The sequence below is a fragment of the Manacus candei genome, unplaced genomic scaffold (assembly GCF_025592945.1).
Source record: "Manacus candei isolate 608988 ecotype Guabito, Panama unplaced genomic scaffold, ASM2559294v1 h1tg000097l, whole genome shotgun sequence".
NCBI classification, from domain to species: domain Eukaryota; kingdom Metazoa; phylum Chordata; class Aves; order Passeriformes; family Pipridae; genus Manacus; species Manacus candei.
The window spans coordinates 1,715,204-1,728,973 of NW_026138145.1; the positions used below are offsets into that span (position 1 = coordinate 1,715,204).

Sequence of the window (13,770 nt, forward strand, 5' to 3'; positions counted from 1 at the left end):
TTTTCCTGTGCAGAACATAATTGGGTTGTGACATTTCTTGCCACGAGGGAATATTTTGGAACCAAAGGTACTAATGGTTTCAAAAATAAAAAAGAAAAAGAGAGTTGAGACCAGTGTCTGGAGGTTTTTCTATCAGCAGCTGTTAAAAACTGGTGCCTTTTCTTCTCCAGCAGCACTGAATGGTTCATTGCAGTATGTCCCTCTTCTGGGTATTCTTCTGATTCCTTTATTAAAGTCTCTTTCTGTGACTGAGGGGCAAATTTTAGGGTTATCTGGGTTTGTTTTGCTCTGTTGTTTCCCCCTTGGAGCACCTCTTCAAGCAAAAGAATTCGAGGTATTTCCATTGTACAAGTGTGACTCCAGCCTGTCCCATCACTCCCTTCCTCACTGGTGTGTTTTTCCTCTGTTCCAAACACTGATGTCACATCTGTTTGGGAAATGCTCTTCATTTTTTAGCAATCTAAGACATGATGATATTTTGAAAAGAGCAAAGTAAGTCAGGGTGCCATTTAAGTTAGGGTTGTGATTTACAAGAATGTGATGAGAAGGAAATTAAAAATGCTTTGTGACTGCATGCTGTGGATGAGGTAAAGCCAGGGCCCTTTCTTCTGTAGGGCTACAGGAGGCAACTACGTTTCTCAGCACCAAGGGTGTTCCTAGGAACTGGAAAATGGACATCAGTGAAATCCTGGAGTCCTCCAGCAGTGATGAGGAAGATGGAGCTGCTGCAGAAACTGATGAAGAGGAAGAAAAAAGAGAAGAGAAAACTGAAGAAGTACCGGTGAGTCTGGGCAATTCCAGTCATTCTTCAGAGATAATTTAGTAACGTGCCTGTCTGAAAACCCCGCACTTTCCAACACTTTACTGTCAGACTTCAATGTCTTTTCAGTCCTGTTCATTTTCCCTGTTACAGTTGCATTTATTGGGATTTGTGAGCAGTGGCAGGTTTCTCCAGTTATCCAGTGCAGAAATCGGAGACAAATCTCAGAAATTAAGAATTCAAGGCAGAGAAGAGTGAAAGATTCTGGATCAAAAGGAAAGGCAAACACAAAAAATTTATGCTGAGCCTAGTGGTAGTAATACAACCTTAAATACAAGTAATTTTTTATTTTTCTTTCCTTTCTTTGTATATTTCTTTATATGTAGGTTATATAAAAAGTAACTTGTTTCTGAAAAGAGTAGATTGATTTTTAAAAAAAAAGGCAAACTACTGAAGCAAAAACAGTAGGTTGACTGAAGTTATGAGCTGATGCACAGGACCTGCTGAAGCTCTTTGGTGGCTGAGATGCTTCAGAGCAGTGCAGGACTGAACTGTGGAAGTGTTTGGTTGGGGATCAGAGAATCCTGGGCTATGGTGTGAAAGGACTGTGTGTCTAACATGTTGGGGTGATCTCTGAACTCATGTGGGCCAGTCCTGGACCTGAGAACAGACTGGGAGAAGTCACTGAGAGCAGCTCTGTGTGGAGAAGGGCAGGGGGTTTCTCATGGGTGAAAAGCTGGACCTGGCGATGTGTGCTGGCAGCCCAGGCAGCCAACCGTGTGCTGGGCTGCATCACAGGGGGAGAGGGCAGCGGGTCGAGGGGGGGGTTCTCCCCTTTATGCTGCTCTGGTGATGCCCAAACCCAGAACTCTGTGTCCTACTCTGGGGTCCTCAGCACAGGAAAGATGTGGATCCGTTGGAAGTCAGTCCAGATAAGGCCACGAATTTGCTGTGAGGGCTGGAACCCCTCGGCTCTGGAGACAGGCTGGGAAAGCTGGGGCTGCTCAGCCTGGAGAGGAGAAAGCTCCAGTTAGACCCCAGAGCACCTTCCAGTGCCTAAAGGGCTCCAAGAGAGCTGGAGAGGGACCTTGGACAAGGACCTTGAGTGACAGGACAATGGGAATGGCTTCAAGGTGACAGAGGCGAGATCTATGTTAGATACTGGTAAGAAATTCTTGACTGTGAGGGTGGTGAGGCCCTGGCACAGGTTGCCCAGAGAAGCTGTTCAAGGCCAGGTTGGACAGGGCATGGAGCGAGCTGGTCTAGTGGAAGTTGACCCTGCCCATGGCAGGGGGTTGGAACTGGAATATCTTTAAAATCCTTTCCACCCCAAATCATGGAGCGTGATTCTGTGGTTCTGATATTAACAGCAAAATGTTTTTCTGCTTTGGAATATTTTAAGTGGCTCCTTTTCCATAAAGTTACCCGGTTTCTAAACTGTATTTTGAGAATTCCCTTCTATCCCTGCTCCCTGGCTGTACCCCGGGTGTTGGATTTAGCAGCGGGGGGGGGGGGGGGGGGGGGGGCGAGTGCTGAGATTCGCTTCTTTATTTTCCCACTGATTTTCACGGTACACCGGGAAACGCAGCAAAACCCGAGTGCGGTTTGCGTTGCGAGGGAGGTCAGGTTTCCCCTTCCTTCCCTTTCCCTTCCCTTCCCTTCCCACACGGAATGGCCGATGGCGCTTGGCGGCGGCCTCGGCGTTCCCAGGGCAACGCGCTGGGGTGGCGGCGCAGGCGCGGGGAGCGGCCGCGGGACCGGGGCTGGCCGGGGGCTCGGAGATGGGCTGGCCCTTCCCCTGCCTTTCATCTCCTGCCTCGGGGCTTTAGCCTTGTTATTAGAGTTTAACAATCATTTTTTTTTGTGCGGAAGAGAATGTAAGTAATGCCGGTTAACTGCGGGCGCCGCGCGGGGAGAGAGAGCGCGAGCAGATATCTGGAAGCCGGGCTGGAATATGTGCGGGCAGTGGGAGCGTTAGATAGAGAGGAAGTCAAACCATTTTACGTTTGAAAGAATGCGGCTCCTAGGTAAGGATTGTGGGCTTGAATCTGGGAATGTGAACGTGGAGGGGGGGGGTGGTTTGAGGATGGGGGTTTGACTTGGGTTTCTGAGCTGGGAAGTGGCTTGGTGGAGCTTTGCAGCCAGGTAAAAAAAAAAAAAAAGACAATAAGAGTCTATTTTTAGGTGTGGATTTTATGCCTTGATAACAGTGTTTGGGAAATGGAGTAAATGTCTGTCTGAGAAGAATGCTATGATTAGATAAATCTGAGATAAATGTGTGCAGAATGTAAAATCCTCAGGGTTTTTTCCTTCAGTTTGCAGTGAAAAAGACTGAATAGGCCACATTTTGCAGGGTGTGAACTGTTGCAGTCTGTATTGGTTTGCCTGTATTAACACTCCTTAAATTGCAGAGTATCAGTCACTAAAAATCAAGGATTCCTGTACCAGTTTTATAGTATCCATTTTTATTACCATTTTTTCATGCCTATTGCATAAAAATCTGTGTGTTTCAGACAAAGAAGGGGGAGGGGGAAGCTTGGTGGTTTAAAAAAAAAATTTAAAAAAAGACATTCCTGTAAAAGGAATTGCAGTTATTTTTTAAAGAATGATGTTAATGTAAAGTGGAGGAGCAAAGGATTTGAGACAGGTGGATATGCTGATAGAGAAGCTGTGGAATCCATTATTTCCAGGTGACAACTAGGCTTTTAAAAATAAGGTGAGCATCTTCATCTTACAGAAGCTGTGTAGCAGAGGATACATATGAATCTTTTTAGATTATGTCAGAGCAGAACTGTCATGACAGCCCATTAAATCAAATTCTTGATTCAGCTGTGAGCATGTATATTTTAATAGTGGGCCATGGTAGATATTGCAATTAGACAGCATTTAGGGAATTTATCATCATTCCTTTTTTCTTTTCCCTTAGAAAGACAGAAATGCAGAGAGAATCGACAAGTGAATGATCTTTTTCCTTGCCTGTATTTGAATACAGATCTCAAGTGCTAAAATTTTACATTTCACAGAGTTCCTCCTGTATTAATCAAGGTCAAAAATAGCTTCTGTCCATCCTCTCCCAGAATATTCTCAGTGGACTTTTTTGTTTTAGAACAGCAATTGGTTATACTGGAGTGAGATTTTTAAAAATACATTTCTTTTTTTTTTTTTCCCCACTCCCATGTTCTAAACTGCAGAGCAGCTTTGCTGTCAGGGCCTATCCAGCTGCTGCCCAGCCTGATAGGCCTTCATTAAATAATCAAAAGGACACAGGCCTACTTCATATATAATCACAGGATAAAGTCAGAAGAGTCTCATTCTGGAATGGAAAGGATCTTATTTTTCTGAAGTAGGATCTTTTATAATGGTAATGGGGCAGGGAGATCTGCCCTAGCTGGTGATAAAAGATCCTACCATTTTTCCAGTAGCTGGGTTAAAAATCTGTAACTTTGTTTTGACAGAGTCTTTCTGATTGTGTTGCCTTTGATGACATCTTAAAGAGATGGTAGAATTGGTACAACCAGGTTTCCAGGCTCTCCAGGGCTGTTCTTTGGTGGCTTTTGTAAGCTGAGGAGTGGGAACAAATATGGTGTTGGTGAGATGCTCCTCCTCCTCAGCAGTGGGAAGTGACTTGTGTGGTCCAGACTTGACTAGGAAGGAGGACAGTGTGGAAAATGCTTGTCATTGACTTCTACAGGGATTGCATTACACAGAGTTGCTCAGCATGTTCAAATTGCTGGAATTTTGGCAATGGATGTTGAATCTCTGGATTATTTTTCTTTAAAATGTAAGGGTTTTTAATATCTTGTGTCATAAAAAGTGAAAAAATCCAGGGGTACTGTAGGAAAAAAAGTCTGTATCAAATGAAGATTAAAAGAATCACTCAATTAGTTTGAATCCTGATAAAAATCCGGATATTGCTTTTGGTTCTCACCCAGTTTTCAGCATGTCAGAAGAAGAGAATTAACTGTGTTTGGAGGGTACATTTGACAGTCAAGGAATGCACTGCAGCTAAAAGGAGAGAGAAAATCTTAACTCCAGTATCTCCACATAGAAAGTTTTTTGCTCATTACCTGATTTTTATTAGAAACCGATTACATCTACTACTGTATTTGTTTGTATTTAAGTTGTTTTATTGGGGAAGAAGAAAGAATAATCTAAATGTAGAGCAGTGAAGCAAAGGATTCCAGACAGGTAAATGTGCAGGGAGGAGAAGCTGTAGAATCCATTGCAACCACCCTATTTGTTTCTCAAGTTCAAATAGTCAAATACTCCCCATTTTACAGAGGAACGTGTAGGCAACATTTGCTTTTGGCTCTCAGTCTCCCTGTGGGCCACTCTGATTCCAGCAGAATGAAGATTTTAACATGCACTTATTTGAAATACCTTTTCAGTATGAGTTCTTAATAGGTATATTCATTTAAGATAGAAGGAAAGGTGAGGAATTTGTTCAGAGAAATCCTCCAGCAAGCTGACCCCCACAGCTCTTTGAGGGAAGAGTTATTGCACCTCCAGGCATTTGCTTTGGGGGATTTCCTTTAAGGCTTAGTTTTGATGGTCACCTGGAGGATGTGTGTGTGGCATGTTTAATAGGGTGCATTCATCTCATGTTTTTGGGGTTCTTGCATCACAACAGCATCAAGAAACATCGGTCACAGTTGCTTTACATTGTTGAAAAGGGAAGGTGCCAGAGGCATTTTCCAATATTCCTTTTCTGCAAGGATTTCGGTTCTCATGATAAGTCATTACCATATATTTTATTAGCACTGAGCTCATAAAGGAGGGATCAGAAATCCATCATGTATTTTAGGAGGCTCAAGATTCCTACAAATAATCAGTAGTTAACTATTAAAATACTTACATTTTGCTTGAAAATAGCTGTTGTTTCCCATGTAGGCTTTTCTCTAAGTGACTGTGGGAGATCATATAAAATGATACCCAGATCATCCGTGTCTGTTGCAACCTGTTTATATTTTAAAATAACATTTAAAAGCTGACTCCTAAAAGTTAAATACAGGAAAACAGTAATTTCCAAGTTAATGAAGCATGGTGTCAGGAAAGAAGTGGTTTATTAGATATTAGGAAGAAATTCTTGGCTGTGAGGGTGGTGAGGCCCTGGCACAGGTTGCCCAGAGAAGCTGTGGCTGCCTCATCCCTGGAAGGGTTCAAGGGCTTGGAGCAACCTGGTGTCCCTGGAAGGTGTCCCTGCCTGTGGCAGGGGAGTGGTACAGGATGGTCTTTGAGGTCCTTTCCCAGCCAAACCAGTCTGTGATTCTTTGATTTACATACTTAAAACCCCCAAAGCAGCTGTGACGTTGTAATGCACAGAATAGCCTTTAAAAATAGCTGAACATTGATTAGTTAATCCTCCTTCTCACGCATCCATGCCTTTGTAGGAGTTCTGGCTGCTGGGAAGCACAGCCTGCATCATCCCATGGCCAAATGTTCCTCCAAGACGTTCTTGCTCACAGCCCTTTGCTCACAGGCATTCTCAGAATGTCCCTCAAAGAGGAGCAGGGGAGCTGAAGGCTGAGGCACAGCTCTGAGTGAGTCATTGCTGAGGATGGTTGAATTCCTACTTCTTGTTGGTAGGAATTAACATTTTAAGACCACTCTCATCTCCACATGGTGTAAAGCTGTTAACTTGTTGCAATCAGATTAATTCTTTTCATTTCCTTAATTGGTGTTCAAACTTGGCATCAGAAAGCAAACGTGCCAGCGATGAAGACGCACTGAAGTACTTTGAAACAACAAAAATTACATTAATTCTGGCAGATTGTCTTGATCATATACTGCTCTGAACTCCAAATCCTGTATGCACTGTTCTTCCTCTTAACTTCCATTTATTCCACAGAGGAGTTTATGGGCTTGTCAGTCTATTTGTAACATAAAAGGAAGATCAGTCCCTGGTAGCCTCACCTCGGATTGACTGACTTTATGGTGCTCGTAGGTAGAGATTCATTCTTCCTTTTGTAGAAGAAACTCTTTCATCCTTTATGCTCCCACTCAGCTCTAGAGGTTGGCACCCACAGAAGGTTTAACATCCTTCTGGAGAGTAAATGATGAGTCAGGGTAACAGAACCACATTCTTGGTTAAAATCATGTCAAGGACGGAGGAAAAGCTCAGGGTGAATTAAGTGGCTGGAAACGAAATGAAGCAAAGCCAGTTACAAGTTTTCTCCATGTTTCTGTGTGGTTTATGCTGTGTTATTTGCTGGTTGTTACTCTCAAAATAATTTTAGAAAATACGTGAGCACTGTTAGTGTTGCTTGGAAGGCAGTAAGAAATGGAGTTGGGAAAGGAGTATGTCCTTTTACAGAGATAATGTGTGATCGTGGTTGATTTTATTGTTTTCCTGCTTCCAGAATTCTCTAGCTGATGTGACCTGCTAATCAGAAAGGAGGGAAACATCTCAAAGGCCATAAAATTTCAATCTTCTAATTAGAAAAAAGGCATCTTGGATATTTTTATTTGTTTTTATTTAATTGAAATTCAGCCTCTCATCATGTAACTAAAAAAATGTTCTCGTGTTGCATTTAGTTGTGGGTATTGGATGAACAGCAGAAAGGTCTTGGTTTTGAGCTCCTGCCACTTAAAATTTTCATGTTGTTTTGCATCTCACTTGGACTTACCTTTGGCTCCAGTCTCCCCTTTTTTGCAACATCTGTATGGGAAAAAAATGAAATGGAGAGACAGAACTCTCTTAAAAAACTGATTTTGAACAATTGTCACTGTGAACTTACTTATGGCCAGTCTAAAATGGGCATAAATGTCTGGGTAGGAACAGTGAGTTTTGGAGGGTAGCAGAGTCACCCTGGTTCCTGCTGGAAATCTGTGCTGGGAATTTTAGCTCTCCAGTCCCTCACTGATGGTGATCACAGGATGTGGCACCAGCATTTCTCAGGTGTTTCCTTGACTTGGGATGCAGATTTGAGGTTGCTGATGGTTGATGTATTTCAATAACTCAGAACAGTAGACACTTCTGGGAATTCATTATGCCCAGTTGCAAACAGATAACCCTGATTAAAAAAAGGACCTCTTATAAAAATCCAGATATCCAAATGGATTGCAATAAGCATATCCATGAGGGGTTGGTCTTTCTTATTTTGGCCAGCAGCAAAAAAATAGCTGATGGTGGTGATAGTTATTCAGGTCTTATTCAAGTGGCTTCTCAGGAGGATTTGGTGTCTGTTCTGGTGTTGATACCAGCACAGTTCAGGCTTCCTCTACCAAGGGGCTCACACACCAACAACAGGGAGAAACAGGATTTGGGGGGTCTTACACAGGTGGGTGAATATTACAGCCAGGTTTTATGTCCCCACCCTATGGGAAAGCTTTTGATCTTTCCCTTTTGCTTTTCTTCAGGTGAAAACCCTTCATCTCAGTGAAATGGTTAAATTCTGACTGCAAGGGTGCTATTTCTAACCTACATTTCTGCTGCTCTGACCTGGAGTTCTGGTTTGGAGCTGTGCCCACATGAAAGAGATGGCTTTAATTCAACTGTTCAGAAGTATTTCTGAAGATTTACTGTTATTTGCATGTATTTAGTTTTCACAGTTTGAGCCATATTGCCTTTAACCAGTAAACATCACAGGAGATGGTAGAAATTTCTCGATCTTGGAGTGGGTTTGCAGTTTAGATGGAGAGAAAAGAGCTGTGGTTTCTATAGCAATACTTCACTTGATAACCTGGAAGAACATACTAATTCTATAGATAACTGCTTTTCCTTATATAATCCCTGTAATGTGCCATAGGCAAGTGGTAACTGATGCTGCACAATGTTGTGATTACACATTGAATTTCCTCCAGTTATTTCCCAAATAAAAATAGGAAAGTAAGTCACAGATACTGCCTGTGCCTGATTGTAGGTGAGCCTTGTTGGGCTTAGAAGGGATTCAGTGAAACAGGCAGGGCTGGATTCATTCTGATGCTGGGCAGATTGCTTTCTGCTTAGCAAGCCAGCAGCACATACATTCCCATTTCCCTGCCTGCTTTCCTGCCTTGAAGCTTAAAGTTTAGAGAATGCAGAGACAACTGAAATGTAAATTGCTCTTCTGGTTTCCTTCTGGAGCTGCTTGTCACTTGCCTGTTATTTTTAATAATGGAATGATAAGATTTTTTGACACGTACTGTACGTCTTTCCTCCGAGGCAGCTGCAGTCCTGCTTGTGCAAACTGCCAGGCTGGCAGGAAGAAAGTGCCATCCAGAAAGCATTGCAGGGAAAAGGGTTTATTACTTTTTTTTCTGGTCTCTACTAGAAGCTCAAAATTAAATGAAGATACGTAAATGTTATTTCCCCTCCCTGCCCCTCCCACCCACCAATAAATTGACTTTATTTTAATGATTTTCACTTGAATAAAAGAAAAGCTTTGTTTCATTTATGGGTTCCCATCAAACTTGTAAGTGTTTATCTCTTTGAGGCTTGAAGTTGTAAATGTAAAACTAAGGAATTTATAATAATAAATTATAGAAGTGACTCTAAAAGTGTTTCCAAATATAAGCTGAAATCAAGCATTGGAGCTTAATTACAAACCAAATAATGTCTGGAGCATCAAAACCAGGAATGATTGGAGAAAGGATTGTTCTGCAACCTGAGCTAAAATTGGGCTAGAAAGATGAGTTAAGCAAAAAAGCCCTAAACAAGCAAAGAACCCAACCCAAAAACCCCTTGAGTTCCTGTGAATTGTTTCAGTCTTGTAAATAACAGACCTCTTCTGTGTGAGAGAAGTATGTGAAGTGTATTGGTGTTTTCATTGTGAGGCTCACACATTCCTTCTGCCATGGCCCGATGCCTTCCCTGACCTGCATTTCCTTTTTCTCCTCCTGAGGTGCCGCTTCAGTCTGCTCAGTAAATTGTGTTTTCTGCATATTTCACCATTCCATGGGTGCAGAGCCAGATGGAAAGTGGTTTGGGTTTAGTTCTTGCTCTTAGGCTTTTGCACAAATAAATGGTTACTTTGCATGTTTGCTGTTTTCATTTCTGACTGCGCTTGTTTTCACAGCCTGAGGAAGAGCTCGATCCTGAAGAGAGGGACAACTTCCTCCAACAGCTTTACAAGTTTATGGAAGACAGAGGTAACACTGAATTTTCCCTCTTTTCTTATCTCTAGTCCACTTTTTTAATGGCACAGCACTCAAAGGAAACTCAAATCCTCCCTGAGGTGTTTTGATTTTGTTTTGCTTTCACAAAGCCTTTTTTATGTCAGCGCTCCCTGTTAAATAAGCTCTTGGTTGCTTCCTTGTCGTGACAACCTGGCTGGGAGTTCTGCTGCTGGTAATCTCAGGCTGGAACCTGAGGAGCCTCTTCATGGCTGGTGAAATCCAACCAGGAGAGAGTGGGAGATGTGCCATGGTCAGGTGTCCTTGCAGAGCTGCCCTGATCATGCAGAGATGTTGCAGTGATACCTGAACAGGCAACTGGAACGACTCTGCTTTATTCTGTAGCTAGAACAAGAAAACAGTGTGATCTTAAATGTCTGTCTTTGCAGAATTAAGGGAGATTTAAGAAATTAGAATAGTTGAAGTCTTGGCATATGATGGATCTCAGCAGTGCCTGTGCTCTGGATAGAGAGCAGGATGTACCTGCTGACTTGGGAGAGCTGCTGTTGCATAAGACATTTGCATTTGCAGTTGTGATGAGACTGACACTAAAATGGAAGGTTTTTCTGTTCCTTAGCTCCTCTCATGCCTCCCCCCTTTTTTTCTGAAGTATATTCAAGCCTGAAAAGTTTTGTGGTTTAGACTGTTTTCATTTTATTAAATTTACTCATGAAGTCACCATTTCAATTCAAATACTGTGTGTGTTTATCCTGCAGTAGCCTTGGTGGAGGTAAATTACAAATGCATTTACTGCCATTTTACTATTTTTCCTTCATTTTTCCTTGGCAAAAGTGACCTGAATGTGATATTTCCATAGCAGCATGCTACAGCAAATGTTGAGGTATTTGAATTTGAAATAACCAGAGCTGAGAGTAAAACATGAAGTGCTAATTTTCTCCCCTGCCTTTTTTTTTGTTGCTTTAAAATTTATGGGGAAATCAAGTTGCCTTTGTAAAAGAGGGTCTGCATCCCTTCTAATGAGGTGTGTTCTAGACCACAGAATCATAAAAGAACAGTTTCAAGTCTGTTTAGTATTTCCAGTTCTTATCACAGGTTTAATAATTGATTTTGTGTTATAGCAAAGAGTTCTGGAGCTCATCCAATACAGTTTTGAGGCCTCCTGTGTATAACCAGTGTTTCTGGAGAATAACCTGCCTTAGGGGAATAAAAATCTAAATTGGGCTGGGAAAAAACCTCCCTCTGCTGCTGGGCTGATCCCCAGTTTTCTTCTCAGGTAGCCTGATTCTTTCCCTTTTTCTGCTTTCCTCCTTCCTCACTCCCTTTCCTAAACTCTTAGACTACAAACCAAGTAGGGACCATGTCAGGGCTTTGTGAAGGCAAAAGAAGAAAGCATTTTTGGAGACTCATTCCAGGAAATACTCTCTAAGTCATATGTGGATTGAGCAATGTGCAGGAAGGACTTTTTCAGGACTGGGACTTTGCCCCTTTCTGTTTCCTTTTTTTTTTTTTCCCTCTGTCCTTACAGCAAGATTTCTGTTCCCACCTCATTTGTTCTACATTCTAGTCTCTCAGTCTGAATGTTTTGATTCATGTAATCATGACAGTATTCCCAGAGTCCTCTAAAATTATTTTAATGATTCCAAATATAATTGCATGAAGATGAAGGAAGATAAGAAGCAGCAGGGGAGAGGTTTGATACTCTTCCTTGCTGGGAGGATTATTGTCTACGGATGCAACCACTTGCCCCAAGTCACTTTTGGTTTCTGCTTTTATAAATAATTATTGTTCTTGATGTCATTGCCACTCATCTGATTTGAGTTCTTTCTTTTCCCTGGAACTGTCTCAAATATTCACATCCAGTCAGGGCTCTGTGCTTTTTCCCATTCTGACAATTTGCCTGTATGACTTTCTGATCCAACATTTCTGCTTCTTCCTCATTCCTTTCAGCCCACAGTGTTTTGAGTTAATCTCTTCACACGTTGCTGTATTCCAGCATTCCTCAGGTGTTCTGTGGAGCTTCCTGCAGCTCTGGCTGTGTCCTCCACACTCAGGAGAGCAGCAGTGGGATGCAGCCAGTTGGATAGGGATTATTAATAAATTTGGGTGGCTAATAAACCACCCAGAGCCGAGTGATCACTCGAGAGGGTGAAGCTTTAATTGGTGATTGGAAACTCCTGACTTGTGACATACCTTAAACTATTAAATTAAAATGCAGAAAGATATTTGTCATCAAATTTGTGCTAAAGCATTGGAAGAGGCAATTTGCTGTTCTTTAGGATAACCTCTTGTTTCTGGTTTGTTTTATCCAGGTACTCCTATCAATAAACCACCAGTTCTGGGCTACAAGGACCTTAACCTCTTCAAACTTTTTAGACTGGTTTATCAGCAGGGTGGGTGTGACAATGTAAGTGTTGGATGTTTCCTGAACTAAATATGTCCATTCATGTTCATAAATGGTTGCCCAGGGAAGCTGTGGCTGCCCCATTCCTGGGAGTGTTCCAGTCCAGGTTGGATGTAGCTCTGAGCAACATGGTGTAGTGGAAGGTGTCCCTACCCATGGCAGGGGGGTTGGAATTGTGGATGTTCTTTAAGGTCCCTTCCAGCCCAAACTGTTCTATGATTCTAAAAGGCTGTGGCCTGTGGCTGTGTTAGACATAATTCCTTAATGTTCTTGGTTAAAAAAACCTGAAAATTTCCTTTTCTCTTTCTTTTTTCCCTCCCAAAGATTGAGAGTGGTGCTGTATGGAAGCAAATTTATATGGACCTTGGCATTCCTATTTTGAACTCGGCTGCTTCCTACAATGTAAAAACTGCTTATAGAAAGTAAGTTCTCATATTGGGTAATGGTGAAAACGTTTTTTCCGTATTTTTAGTAGCATGCACAACATTCAAGCAATTTTTGATAGTTCAGTGGAACAGCAGTTGCCATCCTTCAGTTAAGGAACAGTGCTGAGGATTGAAATGGTGGAGGAAGGGAGGGAGTGCTCAGGGCTGCCTGAGTTCCTCTTGCTCCAGTATGAGAGAATTCTGCTCATTTTCTATCAAGAAACATTCCCTTTCAGCTTGTGAGGTGCTATTTCAGAATACAACAAAGAAATTTATAGAGTAAGCTTTGGCAAAATCAGCTTTGCAGGTTGAGGAAAACGTACTGTCATCATTCTGGAGGTGCTTTGTGCAGCAAGGAGAATTTTATACCAGTTTCTTTAACTTCCTGAAGAATGCTGATTGAAAAAGGACATGTTTCAGATTGGGTATTTAAATATAATCTTTGCAGAATTTGTAGAACAGTGGCTTTAGGGCATAATTGTGTGCATGTGGCAGTAAATAGTAAAATCATTACTTGTAATGAACAAATACATAAATCTTTTTCTTCTGACCTTTGGTTTTCAGTTGTGTTTTAACTTTTGAAATGGAAACCTTCTAGGAATGACATTTTTCAAGCTGATTTTCTAAATGAAAAGTATTTTCATTATTTATCCTCCTGGAAGTTTGACAAGAAACAATTGGGCTTTTTTGAGTAAAAGGAGAGAATGGGGTTCTCTTGCCTCGAACCTGAGGAAATTTGGAAATAGGGATGACTAATGACTCAACTCATGTTAATGTTGATGAAGATGAAAATATTCAGACATCTTCAGTGGGATTTGAACTGGGCACATGTTTAAGGTCTGTATTTTACAAAGAAGAGTGTTTATCATAAAAAGAATAATTGGTAACTGTGTACTGGGTTGCTGTTACAGTGGAAATAACAATAATGTCATTTAGACACATGATAGTGTGTTGTAACTTGCTTATTTATTCATTGAGGAATAAGCTAATTAATCTCTCTCTCACCTGTAACTGGATTAGAGTGTGCACAGGCAGTTATATGAACAAACTCATGCATGGCTTTACTGTCAGGAATTCTTAACTGGATGGGGATGAAGTTAAATATGTGGGAAGCACCTGTGTGTATTCTC

At 41.6% G+C, this 13,770-nt stretch overlaps 1 protein-coding gene across 2 annotated transcripts in view; it reads left to right on the forward strand.

Annotated features, from left to right (window-relative positions):
* The window catches only part of ARID4A (AT-rich interaction domain 4A), a 46,282-nt gene that overhangs the window by 19,980 nt on the left and 12,532 nt on the right, over positions 1-13,770 (forward strand). For both annotated transcript variants that reach the window (XM_051768758.1, XM_051768759.1), the window contains exons 11-14: positions 615-781; positions 9,757-9,829; positions 12,124-12,218; positions 12,540-12,637. In XM_051768758.1, coding sequence (XP_051624718.1) covers positions 615-781; positions 9,757-9,829; positions 12,124-12,218; positions 12,540-12,637 — 433 coding nt within the window. The remainder of the gene's footprint in view (positions 1-614; positions 782-9,756; positions 9,830-12,123; positions 12,219-12,539; positions 12,638-13,770) is intronic.